Raw genomic sequence first — 22,983 nt, forward strand, 5'->3', positions numbered from 1 at the left:
TCAGCCTGCACCCCCCCCCTTCTCCCCTCCACATCATCAACAGCAGCAGCAGCAGTGTCAGCCAGACACCAGGCGTCCTGGGTGCTGTTGTCACGCACCGTGCCAGCTTACATCCAGCAGTGTAGAGGAATGCAGCCGGCTTGTGGTGTAGAGATAATGCGAAGGTGTGTCAAAATTGCGTGCTTATGAAGCTGGTGAGAGGCAGAAGAGGGGTTGGAGTTGGTTGGGGTTGTCACGGGACTGTCCCACATACAAAACTCTCTGTGGTAGCTGGGTTAGTAATTACACATTCATTAAACACAATTCCATGTCCAGTTAATCACCTATGTGTGCTGACTGGTTTGAAAGACATTGTAAGTACACTTGCCTCTTACAGTCACTGTGGCAACCGGCAATCAGCTCTAGAGACTACAAAGACACAATAAACAGGTGCCTTGAAAAAGTCCTTGGCTACCCTCACGGAAGATTTGACAGCTGAGGAATTGCTGTGACACAGTAGCTCTCACAACTTTCAGAGCCGGCAGGGGAGAGTTTATCAGTAGTGAAGGAGAGGTCAGGCCCAACTTTTAGCAGTTTAGTGTGTGTGTGTGTGTGTGTGTGTGTGTGTGTGTGTGTGTCTGTGTCTGTGTGTGTGTCTGTGTGTCTGTGTGTGTGTGTGTGTGTGTGTGTGTGTGTGTGTCTCCATGTCTCCATCACATAGTGACAGGTCTGGTCAATGCATCTTTATAAGTGCTTGTACTTATGAGGAGGTGTTTGACCCTTGTGCAGAGGGACCCTGCCTTCTGTCTCAGGGGAGAGCCAGCCCTCTTGCCTTGATTGTGCAGTGAAAAGGGGACACTTTCACACAGACACACACACACACACACACACACACACACACACACACACACACACACACACACACACACACAGATACACACACACACACACACACACTCACACACACACACACACACACTGGACTGCTGCTTAATCTCCAGTGTGACCTCTGTGTAACCCTTCACTCCTGCACTCCTGTTTTCTGTTGCCTTATCGGAGCTCCGAGGCGGATGACTAACACAGGGAGTGTTACTATAGGAATGAACCCACACAAAACAGAAAGTGTGGCAAAATGTGAGGACACCTTTCAGAATACATCACCCTTTATATTCTGTGATCTGCACCTAGTGGTGGCATGTGTCTGCAGCCATGCTCTCTCCCCCTACCTCCTCTTTGGAAGACTGGGTATTCTCCCTCAGAGCAGTGGAAATTCCTGAAATTCCTCTGAAATTCTTGTGCCTCACTGGAAAAGTCAGACTAATGCAAAAGGATTTCCAGCACGGTTGACTGCGAGTCCGTTCAGGAGTCTGCCATTCCCCTATGGCCACTGGCCAGAAGTCTTGCATTCTCTTTTGCTGCCTGCAAGGTTTCCAAAATTGAATTCCATCCTACTTTTATTTCTTTTACTGAAGCTAACTGGGACCTTCTAATAGATTGATACATTTAACTATGGAACACATTTATACTTATAGATATATTAATTCAGCAGGTATTCCTGATGTGGAATCAAAGTGCATCCCAGAATCAATCATTTTGTAAGGACGGTGAAGTCAATTTCCACCAAATTCTTAATTTAATGACTAAGTGAGAAATATAAAGTGGAACAGAAATAGCTGTTTTTATTTTCATGCTTGTGAGTTTTTTGAATCCTAGCATAGTATCACTCTTCAGTTGAAGTACCATTAATCACAACCAGTTTTGTTCTCTGTGCCAGTTAGAATACAAACAGGCTTTTATAATCCTGTTTTGTGTCTGTCCTTTCCCTTCCCCAAAGCTTCAGACATTCATTGCTCCACATTTAGTTTGATAACACCTCTTTATATGCAGGAAATCCTCAGGAAAACAAAGGCAGATAAAACGTGTGTGTGGGGGGGGGGGGGGGGGGTTACTTGAGCTCTAATGAAAAGGGGCAGTGCTTGGCACTCACCAGCACACACTGTTTTCCTCTGCGGCAGGTGTGGTGTTTATCTCAGGCATGTGGTCGTGGTATGAGCTGGGGCTGGAAGCAGAGAATGGAAAAAACAAATTCAGTAAACAGCCAGAGAGAGAGAGAGAGAGGGAGAGAGAGAGAGAGAGAGAGAGCACTTTGGAGAGGGGAAAATGGATGGCTGGGCTAATGGCAGACATATGCAAACACTGGATCTGCCCTCGTACTCCAATCATCCTCTTCTCAACTCTCCTTTGACCTGTAGTTTTTAAGTGCAGTGATGAAAAGCACATGCCCCTTATGAAAAAAGGGGGATGATCTTATAAATCTGTTTAGCTGAAAAGCAGAATAAAATTCTTCGGTTTTTTTTCTTATGCAAGGGATGCTTCCTTATCACTGTTGGGCCTATTTTTCTCCATGGACTCTCCCATTGAGACCGTGGCCTGGGGTTCACCGATAGACACTTGTGACATTCCTCAAGCTTTCAGCAAGTGTTTGAAAAGGCAGCAGAGGGCAAGTGCCGATTCTTTGTTTTCCTTGGTTACCAGGAACATGGCAGCACGTTGAGAAAGTGCCTAGACCTCCATGTGCTCAGCCACTCCAGTCATCAGTCTTAATTAACCCCTCTTTGTGTGGTGTGTGTGTGTGTGTGTGTGTGTGTGTGTGTGTGTGTGTGTGTGTGTGTGTGTGTGTGTGTGTTTGTATGGAGCGGGGAGAGAGGATCACATCTCTGACCTTTGCACCCTTGTCAGTTCCCACAGCTGGATAAACTTCCAATCCATACTTGAAACTATTTGCTGCAAAAATCACTCTTGAGTCCAATAAGAAATGGTAGCAGAGCACACGAAGCGTGGCCAGTGGTGTTGGACTGAGCATTAAACATGTACCACTTCAACAGCAGGCTGCATACCAGTTTAAGATACCTCAGTAGTTCAGGCAGAACTGTCTTTATTTCCTCACCGTGGAGATTAGTCCTATGTGTGATGAAGCTGTTGTGATCAGTTAGTCATTTGATTTTGTGATGATTGCAGGCCTGGTCAAGTGTGCTAACTGAGAACGTGTCCTTGCTTGTGTAGTTTTCTGACATGGAGAAGCTGGAGGAGAGAGGACACATGGAGGGCCCCAAAGGGTGCTGCCGCAGCCCCACGCCTATGAAGTTCCGCAGCAGATCGCAAGGTCAGGGATGCACATATCACCACCTCTGCATGAACCAAATATACATGTCATTCATCACAACATGTGTTCAGCTGAATACCTAGTCAAAGCCATATAAAAGAGCATCTGATGTTTTTCCTCTCTTTATGATAATAATACACAGTTCACAACAAATAATAGCACATACAACAATCATTGCTTATATTATTATTTAAAAAAAAAAATGTGTAAGTCGCTTCGGACAAAAGCATCTGCTAAATACTGTAACCATAAATATAACTGTAATTTAAACTCTCATCTCTTAATTCTCTCTCTTTCTGTCTGTCTCACACACACACACACACACACACACACTCTTAGGAGGCGGTAGCCGTCTGGAGTCGGTTGGGGAGGATGATGAACTGATTGTGGAGAACGGGGACACAGGAAGTGATGTGGCGGATAAGCCGGCGAGGGGCGGGCGGAAGCACTCACTGCCTCAGCAGCTGGACACTGCAGGCGTCAGACAGGTCTCTTACACACACAAACTCTCTTTACACACACACACACACACACTCTCACACACACACACACACACACACACACACACACACACACACACACACACACACACATGCAGTCACGGATATACACCCATACACTCACAGATCTAAACACACACACAAACACACACACACACACACACACACACACACACACACACACAGTGAGTGTCAGTGAGGTCAGTCTATATCCACACACATAGTACTGCAGAAATACACAGGATAGCTCAATGTGTACTCTCACAGTTGTTCTAATGCAGTGACCTGAACCTTGCAATTGACTGTAACATGAAGTATTGACAATGACATAACCTTTGATAACCTGCGTCCACACGGAATGTGTACTTCCCAGGAGCCAAATAACTATAGTTTAATTTAGTCTTGTGTGCAGGTAAAATGTCTTCAAGACCAAAGCTTACATTTTACATTTAGTCATTTAGCAGACGCCTTTATCCAAAGCGACATACAAAGGAGGGAACAACCAAGCTACGAGGAAAGGTGTTTCTATCAGAGCAAAGACAGCCGACATCTACCATCTCCAGTTTTTGAGTTATATAAAAAAAATGGAAATGCAGTCAAGATCAGGTGTTTAGGGATCAGGGGAGCACCACATATTTCCATATGCTTCCCTCTTTGGATGGGAATAAGGTGAAGATGGAGCAGTTACTGAAAGATGGACAGGTAGCACCAGATAACCAGTTTGAAACAGGGTCTCCGTCAGGGCTAGAGTCACATACTGTCTGCTCCCCCCTCGCAAATCTTGAGCCCACCACCACCACCACCTCTAGAGCATCTGATGTGGCAGCCTGCTCTTCTGATTGGGAGATGGGGGGCCTCTGTCATGCAGTGATCCCCTGGGTGTAGCCAGCTAGCATGAGGTGGCTCAGGGGATTGTTTATGAGATAATAACCCAAGCGGAGGCACATCAAAGCCCAAGCACCGGCGCTTCAAGCCCCCTCTCCCCTCCTTCAGCCTTCGTCTTCTTAATGATCTCGGTGGGTGCTCGCTAACTACGGCGCTAATCAGGAGCCTAGCAGGAGACAGAGGGACCTGTGGTGCAGAGAGAGGTGCACAGAAAGGCTGTGTTAAAAGTGTCCTCCCCCACTGTGCCCTGCCCCCACCCCCTAACTAGCATCCAGGGCTTTTTGGGCTAATGATAATAGGTGCTAAAACCGTCCACAATACAGGCCATTGAGTGACGAGGTTGTTGTGTACTACTGTGTGTGTTGTTGTTGTTGTTGTTGTTGTGTTTATGTGTGTGTGTGTGTGTGTGTGTGTGTGTGTGTGAACACCTCAGAATGTGGCCAAGAACAATGGAGTGTATTCATTGGTTCACCGGTGCTGCCTCTTGTCTCTTTCTTGTTCAGGAATATCAAATAGTGAAGAAATCGGCGCGATCCCTGAGCACCGTTCAAGTGGAATCACCATGGCGACTGGCCCAGCCGTCTATTATCTCCAATATAGTCCTGATGAAAGGACAGGGGAAGGTGAGCCTCCTCTCCAGACACACACACGCACACACACACACACACACTCTGGATAGGAGGGTGTACATGAAACCTATTTTGTGGTTTCTTCTGGTGCTCAAGCAAAGCGCTTCACTTCAGTAAAAGGGATGGAGTAGAGACAAGCTTGGTACAAAATACTTTTTTTGCCCATAGTTATATAGAGCTGGTAGCCTTAATAAAAAGTATGTTAATGTGTGTGAGAGTGTGTGTGTGTGCGCATGTGTGTGTCTGTGTTTGTGTTTGTGTTGAGTTTGGGGTTCTGTGGGTGAGCATTTAGCTGGGCAAGTGGGTGGTTTGTATAGAGTGGGTGGTTTGTATAGAGTAAGTCAAAGTCAAAACTTTACTTTGCTTTCCTGTCCCTTGGTTCCTGTGCTCTGGTTTTGCCCTTGTGTGCCAGGTGTGTTGTCTGTGTGTAGTGGTGTAACCTCTATTTGTGTGTGTGTGTGTGTGTGTGGGTGCAGGGTCTGGGCTTCAGCATCGTAGGTGGCCAGGACTCGGCCCGGGGCAGGATGGGCATCTTTGTGAAGACCATCTTCCCCAGCGGGGCAGCGGCCGCAGACGGACGCCTCAAAGAGGGTGAGAGGATGTCTGTGGGAAAAGGGCTGTTCTTTGGGGTGCCACAGCCTGTGCTCGGGGAACTTTGAGGAGGAAGACAGTAATCGTCATGAGAAATGACATTCATATAGTGCTTGTCTCAGACCTTAGACAAAATAATAATAATACATCACAAAAATGATATACTGTATACATCAACAGTTCAAAATGACAAGAGATCTCTGGGGATTCAAAGTCAAAGTCAAAGTCAAAGTGTTTATTGTCACATGCACCAAATTGCTTTAGCGCAGCGAAATTCTAACAATGTTTCCTCATCAAATCACTTAACTCTATAGTCACATCTTGACAGATGTATTTCTGGCTCTCTCCATATGTCTCACTCTCTTTCTCTTCCTGTTCCTCTCTCTTTCTCTCTCTCTCTCTCTCTCTCTCTCTCTCTCTCTCTCTTTCTATCTATGTGTCTCCCCGTGTACACAGGTGATGAGATACTGGAGGTCAATGGGGAATCTCTCCAAGGTCTTACTCATCAGCAAGCCATTCAGACGTTTAAGGTACTAAGTCATGCACAACTCCCAGGGTCAGACAGACAGACCAGAATGGCCTTGGCTCTGATACGCTCTAGAAGTCTGCTCCTCACATCTTAGGGAGTCTGCTCTGTTGTGTGTGTCTGTCTGCTCGCTCGCTTGAGTGAGACCTGAAAAGTGTTCAGCAAACTGTCGTTAGTGCTTTCCCAAAAGAGGGAAATTACGACTTCAGCCTCTGAGAAAATATTCATCTCAGACATTCTCACTGTAGATATTTAATATCGTTTTTAGGATTTATGTCAGTTGATTCCATGTTTTAAGGACGTAATCTGCATAGTTTTAGGCTACACAATTTCAAACTAAATTCTAAATATTAACTCGAACAATGCTAAATTACAAAGTTGCTTTCTTTCTGGTAACAGCTTATTAATTCACTGTTGCCTTTACAGACATGTGACAAAGCTAATAGTGGTTATTGCAACAATACAGCCTGCACATAGACAAATACAATAGAAATGTGATGTGTGTGGTAATAGATGGCCCATGGTGTGGTGTGTGTGCAGTCATCATCCTGATCTCTGGTCCTGTGTGTTGTGTGTTGCGGCCCTGCAGCAGCTGAAGAAGGGTGTGGTGACGCTGACGGTGCGCACCCGCCTGCGCAGCCCCAGCCTGACGCCGTGCCCCACGCCCACCCTGCTGAGCCGCTCCAGCTCGCCCAACTCCAACACCAGCGGCGGCACGCCCGGCACGCCCGTCCCGCCCGCCTTCGACGAGGGCGACTCCCGCAGGGGCCCCGGGCCCAAGGACCGCATCATCATGGAGGTCTCGCTCAACAAAGGTGACTGGGAGGAGGCAGCTCTGGGCTTCTGACTGGGCTTCATACCCCCTTCATACGTTGGGGAATGTTGAGGGCTACTGGGCAGGCCTGCTCTGTGATAGAGGAGAGATTTGGGGCCACATGCTTTTCCCATCAAGGCTTGCTTGGACAGAGTAGGTTTAAGGTTTAAGGTAAAGCCTATTTATGGTAGGAAGGTTTTAAAAATGGTGTGAAACACCATAATCAGTTTCTGCATGACACATTTTTTTGTATTTGTGAATTTCCATGCCATACTCATTTGAATAATGAACATTGATGTGTGAGTACAAAAGTCCTGATTCGCGAAAGGTGATTCGCGAAAAATGATTCTTTTTTATTTGTTTAGATTTTTTAGATAGATTATACTGGAGATGGTCCATCACAAGCACAAAATATCATACCTCTGTTGTTTTTGCTCTCTCTCACAGCTGTTAACATCTTGTATGTGATGATATATTTTGCTGGTGATATTTAGTTTGCATTTACTTTCATGATTTGGAGCCCCATAAGTGCCAAGGAACGCATTTAGACAACCTCCACCCCCAACTTTCACCTTAATGAGAATGTTGTGGGTGTCTTGGGTTCGTCGTTGAGGTGACTGAGTTCATGTCCTCAGGCACCGTCATGCCAAACACTGGAGCCTCGGCCAAGTGAAGACATTGCTGAGTGTTGCCTGTGTAGAGTGGAAGCCTGCTAAATGCTGCAACCCTCAGATCTATTTTTCAACATCTGATCTATTTTTAATGAGTCCCTTCCTTTGAAACACAGCGCAGTCCAGAATATTTAATGACTGGAAGCCTGTATTTGTGTTTATCAAAACAAAAATATTAAGCGCAGTTTTAGTGAAGAAGTTATTTTACTGCTACAATGACCAGGTGACCTTTCTGTCTACGTGTGTGAGTTTGTGTGTCTCTGTGTCTGTGTGTGTGTGTGTGCGTGCGTGCATTCACCTTCTTGTGTATGTTTGTGTTTGTTTGTGTGTGTGTGTGTGTGTGTGTGTGTGTGTGTGTTTGTGTGTTTGTGTGTGTGTATGTGTGTTCTTGCATTCACCTTCTTGGGTGTGTTTGTGTGTGTTTAGAACCAGGTGTGGGGCTTGGCATCGGAGCCTGCTGCCTGACCCTAGAGAACACCAGCCCTGCGATCTACATCCACAGCCTGGCCCCGGGCTCAGTTGCCAAGATGGACGGCAGACTCAGGTATTTTAGCCTCCCCTCTCTCCCTCTAGCTCAATACACTCTGAGCCTTAAGTTCCCCGCTTACACACACATGCTTCAAAGCCATCACCAAATTTTGGTGCAGGTGTTTGGAAAAGGGTTATCTCAAAGGTTTGACGGGTGCATTCCTCTTAGATGTTTTGCATTGCTGCTGGGGAACTTAGACTATCCAGTTATCTGTCTAGTATCAGTGCCAAAAACTGGCAGGAGGAACTAAAAAGAGGTTCTCTCAGAACATTCAGGCAAGTTTGGTGTTTCGGTTATTTTTAGTATCTTTAGTGCCTTTATGTCCATTCAACTTCTTCCAAAGATTATTAAATAAGTAAATTTCAGCAATAGCCAAAAAAATAAAACAGAAATCCCTTGCAGCAGTCTATCCGTACAATATAATTGTATGTGTTATTGTAAGGAGCACTCCAAAAAAAGTTCGGAAGCAGTCATCCAGCGCTCCTTAATGGCAATGGTAAAATAACTTTTAACAAGTTCCTCATGTGAGAAAAGCCGTCGCTCCCTCGACACTTTCAGTGTCATTGCTGCTTCCTTGTAAGCCACCCCCTTGATGTCACACAGCGCGTGTCTTACATGCACTGATTAAAAGTCTGCTTGCGGGCTAAATACTCAGATGAACTGCTACATCAAACGTAATACGGAGGTCCCTGTGCACTAGTTCCCCTTTAGCACTAATAGGTTCCTAAGAGGTTCTGTGTGTGAGCGGAGAGGCCCTGTCAAGAGCATGTGTCCCAGACTGGGGGTGGTCTCTACACACACACATGCACAGAAATGCATACACACACACACACACACACACACACACACACAGTCATGCACACATGTTGTTGGACACACAGAGCATTTGAAGTGTTTGCTTGTCTGCATCAGTTGTACATCATTAAGGAAGGGTGAGGCAGGAATCAGGAACCACAGGGGAAAACAAACCAGCACCGTAAATCATTCAGTCCCCTCCAGACTGCCAAAGAGTGGCGATGTGTGAGACGACACATGTGTGTGTCTGCATGCTTGTGCTTGTGCTTGCATGCCTGCATGAGTGTTTTGATTAAGTCTGTGTGTGTGTGTGTGTGTGTGTGTGTGTGTGTGTGTGTGTGTGTGTGTGTGTGTGTGTGTGTGTGGGTGTGTGTGTGGGTGTGTGTGTGTGTGTGTTTTAAAGATGATAACAGTTCTTTCTGCAGCCGTCTCTCTCTCTCTCTCTCTCTTTCTCTCTCTCTATCTATCTATTTATCTGTGTATGTGTGTCTGTGTGCGTGCCTCTATGTTTGTTTGTGTCTTTTTGTGTGTCCTATTGTGTGTCCTATTGTGTGTGTGTGTGTCTGTGTGTTTCTCTCTGTGTCTGTGTCTGTGTCTGTGTATGTGTGTGTGTGTGTGTGTGTGTGTGTGCGTGCGTGTGTTTCTCTCTATTTGTGTGTGTGTGCAAAGATGAAACATTTCACAGCCAGAGCCCTTTTTTTTTTTTGGACAACACCAAAAAATGCACCATTCGTGCCAGCAACACATGAATGAGCTCTTTATGTCAGCAGACAGATCATAGGTACTAAATGCTGGATCTTGCTGTGAAAGTACTTCCAGCTGGCCACAGAGAGAGATAGGGTTGCAAAGCACACACTCGCCCATATTGTTTTTCCCCCCAAAAACTGCGGCAGCCTTCCGTAACTCAAACATCTCAGGGTACTGATGGTTGAATTCCTCGCTAGGTAGATTATTGGCTGGTGTTATCATTGTGTAGGTCTTATCGGCTTTATCTGTAACATAGCCATTGTGTGTGTGTGTGTGTGTGTGTGTGTGTGTGTGTGTGTGTGTGTGTGTGTGTGTGTGTGTGTGTGTGCGTGTGCGTGTGTGTGTGTTTGTCTGTGTATTTACAGCCGAGGAGACCAGGTGTTGGAGGTGGAGTCAGTGAGTTTGCGGCACGCAGCCCTCAGTGAAGCGTATGCCATCTTGAGCGAGTGCGGTCCTGGCCCTGTCAGCCTCATCATCAGCAGACACCCCAACCCTAAAGTAAGACACACACAGTCACACACACACACACACACACACACACACACACACACACACACACACACACACACACACACGCACACGCACTCAGAAGCAGACACATACACACACATGCACTCAGAAGCAGACACACACACAAATATATTCATTTACAAGCAGACACACACACATTTGCAAAATTAGAGACAAACATGCATATAAATACGCACAAAGAAATCACACTCATGCCCACACAGTCAAGAACTTCTTAGACACAAACTCTGGCTGATGCTCGAAAACCTATTTAGCCATAAATATATCCACACATGCACTCTCAAAAACACACATACACACGCAAGCTTTACTGTCTGATCAAGGTCTCATCGTGTCACTCTCCCGGGCCTTGTGTGTGTGTGTGCCACCCTCCACCAGATGGACCGGGCTCCCATCAAAACCTCCTCCACCTGCTAACCTGCTAATTAGCCCCTAGCATGAATCATTAAAACCCGCTAGTGAAAAATGTATACACACTGCCTCAACTTGTGTCCGGGCCCTGGCCTTTTCCTCAGTCTAATTAATCACGGAACAGGCACAGGCACAGAGTGTATTTTTTGGGTGCGGGCTTGCTTGAAGAGAGGACGCTAGTTGGGGAGAATGTGCTGACTATTTTTGTCTAAGATGGATGTGCTTGTCATGTTAGCATTACATAAGTAGAAGGTGGAGAGGGTGGTCTGTGGCTATGTGCAGCCTAGCACCTGGGCCAGTGAGCATGCCAGTAGGGGGAAACAGGGGGAGTCGCAGAGCTGACCTTTGAGGGTTTTGCCATTTGCTTATGTCAGGAAGTGGGAGAGAAGGGAGAGAGAGTGGAAGAGCGCTGTAAATTTGTAGCCCCCTGTGTTAATACCTCTGAATTATCGGCTCCATAAATTGACATTGGTTTCATTCTGGTGGTTTCCTTTAGGTTGGAACTTGCTCGTTTCATGTTTTCCTTTGAAATGCCTGTTCTTTGGCGCTTACCAGACAGGAAGTGAAACATAAATTTGTCTTATATAAATATATATATATATATATATATATGGGAAAAAAAACATTGGTTTCCCCTTAAGGCAGACAAAGAGGCCCTTTTGAGTCACTCTAAATTAAACGCAGCACCTGATACCGCACCTCATTCCCCCATGAGCAAATGTGTCATGTACCTGCCTGTAAATCTCCTCTACCGGTGAATTACTGCACCCACTGGCAGATTGAATCACGTCTCTAGCATTCCCTCCTATCCGGCTCATTCCGGAAAGTTCAGTTCGTATGACCGCCGGTGCAGCGTTCCGTCTGCCAACCCCTCAGGTGGTGCAGCACAGTAGCACACACCACAAAGCAGAACTCCACCTGTCGTAGCAGATTGGGTGACGCCAGTTAGGTAACGGTGGTTATAATCTACCAGGAAAGCTACACACCCAGTGTTTACCCCTGAACTCCGCAGCCTACTACCAAAACACGCTAAATTTACAAGGGGTTGCGTCTTTACACATGCAGAGTAAAAAACAAAAACAAAAGCAAGAATCCTTGGATTGTGGTAGTGCACCTCTCCTCTTCCCTAAAGAGGACCAAATGTGTAGTCAGTGGGATTTCATACTGAGATGCAAATGAAACAGCACCCACAATTGTATTGAATCCATACTGTAAGGATATTTGAGAAGAGTACCAGTCACCCTAGCTGGGATTACACAAGAATCCAACCGTGATTTGAATGAAAAGGCACTTTTTAAAATGATAATAAATGATAATAAGCCTGAATCTAGTGATGGAGACATGTGTGCCCTAGTATGTCAGCTGCATTGTGGGAAAGGATCGGGTGTCATTATTTCAGCCTTTTAATGCCATCTGGTGGCCACATTCTCACAGAACCAGCGGGAAAGTTGTGGGGCAACCCTGATGCCCGTTACAGAATTTCCCTCCCCCATAATGCCTTGCTCGGGGTAGGAGGGTAAATGGTGTGGTCTCACTGTTGTGTTGTTGTTTCCAGGTGTCTGAGCAGGAGATGGATGATGTAATTGCTCGGTCCACACACAGGGACAGCCTGAGCAAGGACAACCACTCGTCACACACACTCGGTAGGTGCAGCCCAGTAGCTCCGTCCACATTATGAAGATTCCATCAACAGAAATTCCATTGTAATGTAGAGTTGATTGTTGTTTAGCATGTTACATTATCATGAGGGCACTGATGCGTGTTTTAGTCCTCGTAAAGCATGGTCAGTTTTATGTGAGTAGAGTGTGTTTTGTGTGTTCAGTTGTGGCCTTGATTCTACGTGTGTTTCTGGACCCAGGTCTCCCATCAAAGAGCCCGTCACCGACCGTCAAGGCCAAGCAGGTGGAGGGCAATGCTGCCCTCAGCTGGACCATGAAGAGATTCCTGGAGCCAGCCAGCAGGGTAAACACACACACACACACACACACAGTCCCACTCCCACACACACATACACACACACACACAAACCCCTTCTATTTCACTTTGTACGCGTACAGTCATACCTGCGTACACACATACAAATCCAAACACACACACACACACACAGTTAGAGAGAGATGCAGATTTTTGTGTGCTCACATTTTCTCTTTACCACTTTATTCACACACACACATACACACACACAGACAGACAAATACACACACACATACACAAGTTATCTCTTTGGCTATCAATCTTTATTTAGGAGATTCTCCAGTACCACACATACACACACAAACACTCTTGCCCCACAACACACCCCCTTTTGTCTTTATTTCAGAGGCGCCCGACCAGAGTACTTAATTAATACAAACTACTCTTGAATCCGTGCCCACACCCCCACACTCGTAATTGATTGAGGGTCAGAGGAAGGTGGAGGCAGCTGCTGTGACTGAGCTCCCTCTGCTGCTAACACCTCCTCCTCTCCCCACCAATCACCTGCTTCCCTATGGTCTGCCCCTGTTGGATCACCTTGCTGGCAGCCATTTTGTCCCCCCCCCCCCCCCCTCACCTCCCTCCAGGTTCTGTACTATGGGTTTGATCATCTTTCTCTGTTTGTTTACTCTGCAGCAAGGGTCTTTGAGTTCAGAGGCTGAGCTGTCGCAGTACTTTTCCCACGACATTACCAACCAGACCTCGCTCTCGGAAACCACGGTGATGGGCTCCAGCGACGACGACATGCTGCACCACCGCAGCTGCAGCACCTCACTGGATGAGTCAGGGGTCCAGCCCCTCGGTAGGAAACAAACAAACAAACGAACAAATACATCTGCATTGGGAAAAACACTCAAGCAGATCTTTTCATGGACCTTACACAAGGCTGACATGTATTAAGATGTCATTGTCACCAGTTGTCCCTTGTGACTCTCTGATGAAATTATCCATCCGGCCATCTTATTTTTGCTCAGAAGAACCTGTAATGTCAGCTTCAGTTTCATCCTTTATGTGTTATACATACAAGTACATCATCTCAAAATTGCAGCACAACACAACCCACTGCACTGTTTTGTAAACACATGAAATGTAGCCTGTTTCTGCCCTACTGGCAGGACGCCAAGTAAACAATATCATTGTTTTCATTTGCTGTGTAAACTATCCCTGTGACTATGAATCATATGGAAGTATTAGGACCATTTCTTAACTTAGTCATGAAAACAATTGAAATAAAAAAAATTAAAAGATGATTGACATCGCGGTCTGTTCCACCGCTTCCTGTTCTCTTGTAGGGTATAAGCCCAGCGGGTGTGTGGGGGTGGAAGCCGTGTACGCAGAGGCCGGGGGGAAGGCGTGTAGCCCTGGAGGGAAGCAGGCCAGTGTGGGCAGCAGCCCCAGCTCCGTCCGCAGTCCCCTGCTCCGTCAGCGCCGGGTCATGTGCTATGAGGATGAGCCTAGTGATGACGAGCAGGAGGATGGCATGACGCCGACGGGACTCTACCGGAGGCCGGCGCACCAGCAGGCGGCAGCGGCAGTAGCATCGGGGAACGCCACGGACTTCCAGGCCCACCTTCAGGAGGAAGACTCGGGCATCGTGGTGGCCACCTCGTCGGTGGAGGTGGACGACGAGAGCCAGGATGGCGGGGAGTCCCACCGCTCGGCTGCAGGAGGAGGTGCAGGGGGTGGCAGCTCGCTGGAGTCGGAGGACGGAGGAGTTGTCCCAGCCGGAGCCGAGTCGCCCTTCATGCCCATTCGATGCCTCGACCATGACAGAGGAGGAGGAGGGGGAGGAGGAGGAGGTGTCAGCAACCTGGGTGTGAAGAAGGAGTCCTACCGTGGTGATGGTCCCCCTGAACCCAAGCGGTCACCGAAGCTTGAGCACAAGGCCGTCACGCGCGTCAAGAGCATGATGAGCATCGAGTGCCCCAATCCCCCGCCGCGTGCCAAGGGCGAGGAGCCCGTCGCCCCCATGCCAGCCATGGCCAGCCATACGGCCACTGGCACCCTGACCCGCTCCGGGTGCCGCGGCCCCCACCCCTGCCGGCGGGGCGAGCCCAGCGAGCTGTCAGGCATCTGCACCATCGAGACGGTGGTCCTGAGGAGGAGTGAGAGCGAGTCGTTCGGCCTAGACCTGGAGATCAAGTCCTCCCCTCTCAAGGTCATCATCACTGGCCTGAGGCCGGGCGGCGCCGCAGAGAGGGTATGTATGCTTCTATTTCTCTCTGTCCATCCCTCTGTCTGTACGTCTGTCTGTCTATGGAAGTTTTCCAATCTGTCTGGCTTTCTGCCTCTCTATTTGTTTGTTTGTTTGGCTGTCTGTGTTTCCTTGTTAGTCTGTCTTGTCTGCTTATCTCCCCATTTAACGGGGAATTAGCTAGAAAGTTGCGTTCTATCTCTTGCAAAGCAGAAGATTAAAACACACACTCTCTCTCTCTCTCTCTCTCTCTCTCTCTCTTAAACACACACATACACTCTGTCTCTCACATACATACAGACGTTTGCAAATTCATTAAACTAAGAATAGTTAATCCCACTGTGTCCTCTATTCTGTTGCACTTCTGTACACTTGGATAGATTTGGATGTCCACAAATTGAGAAACCTTTGCACACCAGTAAAAGGCAATAAAACATTCTAGATTTACAACTACCTAGTCCTTGATAAAAATAGTAATAGGTAAACAGTATGTGTGCATGTGCGTGTATGTGTAGGGGTGTGTGTGTATGTTTGTGTATATGTGTGTTCTTAATTGTGTTTGAATGTCTGTGTAATGTGTGCATGGTTGCCTGTGTGTGTGTGTGTGTGTGTGTGTGTGTGTGTGTGTGTGTGTGTGTGTGTGTGTGTGTGTGTGTGTGTGTGCGTGTTTGTCTAAGACATTGCTTCACTCTCAGTGGTTTTCCAGACAGGCTTGTTTTCATTCCCCAATCTCTCTCCTCTCTGTTTTCTGCCAGGAGTCCATGGGGAAGATGGGCGTAGGAGATGAGATTGTGGCGATCGGGGACACGCTGGTCTGCGCCTCGTCCTATCAGGAGATCTGCGATCTGATGCACAACCTTCCTGTAACACTGACTTTAGAGATTCAGAAACCCGTTTCAGGTGAGCCCCCCCCGCCCCCCACAGTTGTGACAGGACAACAGTGGTTTGCAGTTGTATGATGATGTGTCCGTTAACTGATGGACCCCCCCCCCCCCCATTTGTGTCTTCCTGCTGACGCTGTTGGGTGGAAATGTCAGCTCAAAACACCGTCCTGCCTGTTCCACTGATTTTTCCTTCAGGACACCCTTGTTTCATAGGTTCAGTTAGCTTTGCTAATGATCGGAATCGAAACCTTAAAGGTTTCACCTGCCGAATATCCACCTTTAGAGATCAGCTTCTATAAGCTTCCATGCAGAATGACCCCCCCTCCACCCAAGAGACTGCAGTGCTCCATCAGTCTCCCATCCAAATACCTCCTCGCCCACAATTGTGTCACAAATAACAAAACAAAAAACTCATCACAAAATGACGGTCCCCTCACTAAGCCTGACGCTCTAGCCTGACTCCAAGCTAATGAGGGTCTTGGTAGTTGTTTTGTTATTTATGTCCTTTCACTACTGTGCACTGTGACCCAAAACCCGGGCTGCAATTAAGAGACCAGTCTGTCTTTCCTCACGCTGCCTTAAGACGTAGGAGCACAACAGCCTCTCGCTTACTGGCAGTACCCTTCTCCACCACAAAGGGAACTGCAAGCAGCGGGCTTTGTATCCATGGTGACTATTGATTCACTTATTACCTTAGACAGTAGATTTGTAGGAGTAGGTCGACAGTTCCCTTTGCGCATTAGCTTTTCCTTTTTTCCCTCTTTCTCTTTTCAGCTTGATTCTCGGTTGCTGTGAGTAGGATCTTAGTGCTGCCCACAGAGCAGCTGTTCAGCAGAAAAAGGACAAAAGTCTTTAAAACTTAATTTTGAATGTTAATATCTTCTGTTTGTTAACATTCAAGTCCTCTCACTCAGTATTTGGCTATCAATACTGTGAATCATTAGAAGGGTTTTACCCCAGCCTCTGACAGTTAAGCCAGTTACTGTTGGTAATTGTGTTCCAACAGGCCTTCAACTGAAACGTAAAACACAAACTGAAAACTGCTATGTGTAATTTGCAGTAGCCATAAATATTATTCTCTTTTTCCTTAGCTTGATGAGAAAGTTTACATTATTGCGAGGCAGTGATTGATATGAGGAGAGAGTTTCCATCACTCCCACTGTAAGCTTGCTATTTGTAATCATTAGTCATGTCAAGTCTAGTGCAATTACTTAAAGAACTACTCACAGCAATCATACCAGTAGAATTAGGAATAGTAAAAAAGCCTGGTAGTGCTTCCTGCACCTGTTTGTCTGCGCATGTTTGTCTGTCTGGAGTGTTTTCTAATGAGTTTTTTTTATGTGTATATGGATGTATGCTATACTAAAGTGGTATGCATACATTGTCCATAGTGTCTTAATGTGTAACAAACACACACACATACCTTAATGTGTGGAAGACTCAACCCTACCAACTTGAGCTGTGTATACATAATCCAAAGACTGTTTATGAATAATCAATTCCCACTGTGGATAAAAGTCAAGTATTATGTAAGAATTGGAAATGGTGTATTTCAGGTTGATGTCATGCCTAACTCAAGACGTGTACCTGGCATTTCCTTAAGTCTGCAGTGATTTTCCCAGTCACCTGATATTCACCTTGGAGAGTAATTACATTCTGTAGACAGTATAATGACCTTAGGACTCTTCTTGTATTTTAGTATTTGTAATTGAGACAATAACAAATTCAACCCTGTTTGGATAAAAAGAGGGATCGGGTAAGATTTCGTTCAAAAGAGGGATTGAAGGAATGTGAAATTTGACCTGTCAGTTTGAAGGTATTCGTTGGTCAATGGAAAGTGGAAACTGAACTTAACTCTAAAGGCATGTTAATTTATAAAACAGAAGCCTTGTGTTAACTTTTACTTTCTCTTACTTTGAGTGTAGTGCTGCATTTTAGTAACAGCTGATATTAATAAACAGCCATCAAAAACGTGTGTTGTACTACCCCTCTAACTCAGCCTGCCATTGAATTGCATTGTAAAAGACATATGAGAAATGTTGCCTAATTTCCTTTGAAATGTATTCAGATTTTCATGCTAGTCTCCATTCCAACAGCTGTAGATCGACTTTCCTGCCTGATGATGTCATCGAGCTGTGATGGACCTTCCAGAGCCGATTCCTGGAGAACCGGTTTGGAGGAAAATGGCTGCCTGGAAAACAAGAACATCCCTACTCCGGAGGGCACCTCATCCGTACCAAATTCCGAGGAGCCCTTGACCAACCACAGCAGCGAGGTGCCCGTCACCAACATCGATGACTTTATCACTGAGCTCTCCAAACAGGAGCAACATACCAACTCAACAGGTACCCATCAGGCAGGAAGCACAGAAAGTACCACAAACCCCACAGGCAGTGCCAACCAGCAGGGTGACGAGAGAGGCTCCGGTCAGACTCAAGCCCAAGCACGACCGAACCTCTTGGAGTTCTCTGTGCTCGACTCAGGAACCCGAGGTGGCCTGCTGCCTGTGGGAAAGACATTTCTGAACAACTACTCGCGGAACTTCAGCAACCTGACAGGGAGTGAGGTGACAAAAGGGGAGAATCCTGGGCCTGGACCTGAACCCAAATGCATGTACGGCTTGGTGGAGGACAGCGACTCGGAGAGTGACTCAGCTACTGACAGAACCGTTCAGGAAAACAGGGAAGCTCAAGACCACAACGCTGGCGACACTGATGAGGAAGAGGTGGAGATCTGCTATGACACTCCGACTACAGCAGAGCAGAATCAGTTAAATGGCAACGGGCCTCTTTCTCCTCCACATTATGCTCCCCCACCCCCACCTCAGGATGACACGTTAAATAACACAGAGCACTCACCGGCCTTAGATACACTCCATAAAGCGAAGTGCAAACAGGCAGCTACTGACCCATTGCTCCCTGCATCCCCGAGTTCCCACACCCAGTCCTCAGGCAGCTTGGTTCTTAATGGCGAAAGCCAGAACATTATGGCTAAGACAGACCCAGAATGTGCCTCTGCTGGGATGGCTGTGCCCACATCTGTTGGCGATGCTGTCAACGGCACAATGGAGACTAATGAAAAGGTTTTGGCACCTGTCAAAACAAACCAGTTGTGCCCATCGGGCATCGCCGGAACACCTGTCACTCAGAACCACTGCCACGTCACTTCGCGGAGTCCGCAGAGGACGTCGAGGTTGCTGGCGAGCACGCCACAGAGCTCGGAGAGACTCTCCAGCTCTTTGTCAACACCCGCTCCCACCGTAGCTGAGTCAAAGGCTTCCAACTGCAGTGATGGCAAATCAGGTGGAAAAACATCGGCACTGACAGCAAAAGAGAAAGAGAAAGGTCAGATAACACAGAGTGAGTCAAGGACGACTCTTACACAGAATAACTCTTCTACTCAGCTGCCAAGGAGTCCTGGTCTGAAGGAACAACCCCAGTCCAACTGTAAGTTAAAGCTCCAAGATAAAACCCTAAAGTCACAGAGCAATGCACCCAAACTAAAAGGCCTGACCATTAAGAGTAAAAGTAGAGCACAGAACAGTGAGCAGTCCCTCTCAAAACCTGCACGTGCTGAAAGTCCAGTGCAGAGAAAAAGCACAGCGTCTCCGCTCCCGTCCCCAAAAGTCCAGGCCAAAAGGATAGTCTCTGTTGGCAGCCCAAAAATAACCAGGACCTCCGAGAAAAGTAGCATTTCTTCCTCAGGTAGACTGTGTGAAAGAACTCAGGAGAAGAGCACATGTAGTGCGGTGGGAACCACCATGGCTGTACAGGCAAATGTAGCGAGCAATGTGAAAGAGACTTGTTCTGTCCAAGAAGTGGCACAGTTATCTCAGGAACCTCTGAAGCATAATGGTAAAGACAAGTCGGAAACAACGACCACTCAGAGGACATTCATCGAGGTGCGACTCTCGTCATCTTCCCCCTCGTCATCCTCCACACCCATCCTCGCACGTAAACAAACTGTGAACCCATCCAACTCCAACCCAGTCCCAGAAAGTAAGGCAACCATTGGAGCCACAGACTCAAGTCATTTTAATTCGGAGTCTCAACTGAATCGGTCAAGCATGTCAAGTCCCACATGTAATTCCCCACAAACGCATACAGCTGTTAGCGCTACAGAAACTGTTGAGAAAAGCCCTAGCACCTTGAGCAATGGTTCATTGGATCACAGCCTCAGATTGTCCAGTATTTTGGATGCAGGTGATCAACTGAAGTCAAGCAGGTCCAAACTGTACCTAAAAGCAATGGAGCGCAGGAGCTTTTCCACAGACGGCGGAGGTCTGGCTGACCCCAACCCCTTTTCTGTGCGCCAAAGGATCAAGTCCTTTGAGAACCTGGCTGGTTTTGATAAGGCCGTGGTCCGCTGTATTGTTGTTCCATACTATACCACCAAGCCCCCACTAAACCGGACACTGTCAGGTTGCGTGGGCTCAGCCAATGGTACTGGCACAACGGACTGTTCCAACTCCCTGAGACGGAGTCTCAGCTCATATGCAGACGATCCTGGCTCACCTCCCCCTTCGCCCCAACTGCGGAAGGTCACAACCTCAGATTCCCGGGCCTCTGCCGGTGGTGTGGTCCCGGTTTCGGAAGAACCCAGATCAAACCGCTGCTCTTTTGCACCCCCTGTGCTGAGGCAGCGTAACTCCCGGGGTCTAGCTGGCCTGTCGCGCTCCAGGCTGAGGGAGCTGCGTGCTCTGAGCATGCCTGAGCTTGACAAGCTCTGCACCGAGGATTTTTCCTCGTCGTCCTCTTCTCCCGTCGAGACAGCCAGCAACGTCACCTTCAAGACCGAGCTGGAGGTACAGCCACGCAAACACACTGACTCATCTTCCGAGGGCCTGCAGAACACTCTTGTGACCACCAGGTTGAGCAGGAGCGAAGGCATCCTTAAGGGAATAACCCAGGAGGAGAACCACTACCAAGTGCCCAAAGCTAATGGGCAGACATCAGCTTCTCCTAGCTGGTCTGTGAGGTAAGAACCAGCAAGATAATAGCCATCTCTGTGGGATTTAAACTCAATAGCACTTGAGAAGGGAAAGTGAGATAGAACCCTTTGAAGAAGTTTGGGGGGGGGTTTGGGGTCGCGTCAGTGGGGTATTTCCCTCCAAAGACCCATCCATTCCATACCCAGCGTGAAAATATTGTATTGCGTGTCAGCTTGAAATGTGCTCTCTGGTATAATGTCTCTCTTGTAGTGTGCAGATAGGGGTAGATTGTATCTGAGGGAATAGTGGGGTTTGTTATTCTGACAGAGCTATTCGATGCCGCGGCCAAAAGCAATGATGCATGTCTGTTTGGCAGCCTCTGCGAGCTGGCGGTGGCCCCCCTAGAGCAGGCCAAGCTGCAGGATGTCCTCGCCTCCCTGCGAGCGAAAGTGGACACAGTGACCCTCATCACCGACACCAAGGCCCAGGCAGAGGTACTGGACTGATCTGGAGTCAGTCATACATTTTTTTTCCCCCCAGTCACTTTTTCTTTCCCACAGGATGCCTGCAGCCCTGGATGAGCATAGGAGCTTTTACTCATTTTTTTCTTCTCAATTCTTCCCTGTATCCTTTCATCTCGAATCATGCTTTTACTGTCAGGACGATCAAAAGCTTCTTTGAAGTGTGAAGTGCCATCTTATTTGTCTCTCTCGACAGTTTCTTACGTGTGTGGATGTGTGTGTGTGTGTGTGTGGATGTGTGTGTGTGTGTGTGTGTGTGTGTGTGTGTGTATTAGAGACAGCTAGATGTAAAATGTGTGAGTGCTTTTCAAGACACACAAACCATTAGTACACAACCTCTATATTTATCTGACATGTAAAAAAGTGCTCATTATTTATTTATTAATTAGAACTTGCCAATGCCAAGAAACGTATTTTTAGCCCATGAAAGTCCTGTCTCTGCATTAGATGAGGTCACTGACATTTCTCTCCTTTCTTGTAGATGAAAGAGGATGTTTACTTTGTCGTGCTTACCAAGGAGGAGGGCTCTGGGCTGGGATTCAGTATCGCCGGAGGCGTCGACCTGGAACAAAAATCAGTGACAGTAAGCTAGATGACTTGTCTTGCCTGTGCGCTTATATCAACTAAATAAGGGTGTGATAGACTCAAGCCTGTGTTCAAGGCAGAGACTTGAATAATGATTCCCTTCTTTATTTTAGAGCTTGTTAACCTCAGGAAACTACACACACACACACACACACACACACACACACACACAACACACACACACACACACACACACACACAAACACACACACACACACACACACACACACACACACACACACACACACACACACAACAAATATGTACGTACTTGTATGCTGTTGCATGATGGGCTTACAGTAGTACTGATGTTGTCTCTCTGTTGCCTCCTAGTGCTGAATATATGCAATGCACATGATCTCTACTCGCTGTACTAATTCATCAAGATTCTGAGCAGCTTATTTCAGAGACCATTAAGACCTTTATACCTCCCGTCTGGATAGGTTCATCGCGTTTTCACCAAGGGTGCCGCCAGCGTGGAAGGTACCATCCGCCGCGGGGATGCCATACTGTCCATAAACGGGACCAACCTGAGAGGGCTGACCCACGGCGAGGCCCTGTCCGGTCTGCACCAGTCAAGGCTCCCCATACAAGCCCTCGTGGTCATCCAGCGTGGGAAGGACAGTGAGCTGCCATCTCCCAGACATGAGCCCGGCCTCCACTCTGCACCCTCTTCATCTCTGGCCTGCAGGGACAACGGCAGGGCAACAGGCGCAGGTAACCAGCAGGCTAACACATCCTGCCATTTTAACTGTACATGACATAAGCTTTATGTTTTATGTGCTACTCTCATTCCAGTCTTCAGAATGAATGAATGGCACTTTATTTAGGTTTGAAGAAAACAGTTCAGATCTATATATGCTACACCACAGAACTACACTTACAGATTTCACAAAGCAACATGTTTTGAATTACTCTTAATTTCACAGTTTTCTTTCATTTTCTTGAGACTGAAATGTCCTTCTGTGTGTGCTGTAGTGGTGGAGGTAGGTCCAGACGGAGTGCTTAGCGTGGAGCTTCAGAAGACCTCCGCCGGCCTGGGCTTCAGTTTGGATGGGGGCAAAGCCTCTGCCCACGGTGACAGACCACTCAACATCAAACGCGTCTTTAAAGGTAACGTCAAA

General features: G+C 47.3%; 1 protein-coding gene across 3 annotated transcripts in view; it reads left to right on the top strand.

Moving 5' to 3' along the window:
- The window catches only part of pdzd2 (PDZ domain containing 2), a 77,841-nt gene that overhangs the window by 52,444 nt on the left and 2,414 nt on the right, over positions 1 to 22,983 (top strand). For all 3 annotated transcript variants that reach the window (XR_006152494.1, XM_031570678.1, XM_031570679.2), the window contains 18 exons: positions 3,043 to 3,142; positions 3,482 to 3,630; positions 5,031 to 5,150; positions 5,633 to 5,747; positions 6,204 to 6,277; positions 6,863 to 7,088; positions 8,185 to 8,302; positions 10,195 to 10,327; positions 12,327 to 12,414; positions 12,630 to 12,733; positions 13,382 to 13,547; positions 14,038 to 14,945; positions 15,695 to 15,839; positions 17,920 to 20,800; positions 21,130 to 21,247; positions 21,756 to 21,857; positions 22,303 to 22,576; positions 22,838 to 22,972. Coding sequence is in view for 2 of the 3 variants with exons in the window: in XM_031570678.1 (XP_031426538.1) it covers positions 3,043 to 3,142; positions 3,482 to 3,630; positions 5,031 to 5,150; positions 5,633 to 5,747; positions 6,204 to 6,277; positions 6,863 to 7,088; positions 8,185 to 8,302; positions 10,195 to 10,327; positions 12,327 to 12,414; positions 12,630 to 12,733; positions 13,382 to 13,547; positions 14,038 to 14,945; positions 15,695 to 15,839; positions 17,920 to 20,800; positions 21,130 to 21,247; positions 21,756 to 21,857; positions 22,303 to 22,576; positions 22,838 to 22,972 (5,956 nt within the window). In the remaining variant the exon portion in view is untranslated. The remainder of the gene's footprint in view (positions 1 to 3,042; positions 3,143 to 3,481; positions 3,631 to 5,030; positions 5,151 to 5,632; positions 5,748 to 6,203; positions 6,278 to 6,862; positions 7,089 to 8,184; positions 8,303 to 10,194; positions 10,328 to 12,326; positions 12,415 to 12,629; positions 12,734 to 13,381; positions 13,548 to 14,037; positions 14,946 to 15,694; positions 15,840 to 17,919; positions 20,801 to 21,129; positions 21,248 to 21,755; positions 21,858 to 22,302; positions 22,577 to 22,837; positions 22,973 to 22,983) is intronic.

The sequence above is a fragment of the Clupea harengus genome, chromosome 7 (genome assembly GCF_900700415.2).
Source record: "Clupea harengus chromosome 7, Ch_v2.0.2, whole genome shotgun sequence".
In the NCBI taxonomy this organism is placed as follows: domain Eukaryota; kingdom Metazoa; phylum Chordata; class Actinopteri; order Clupeiformes; family Clupeidae; genus Clupea; species Clupea harengus.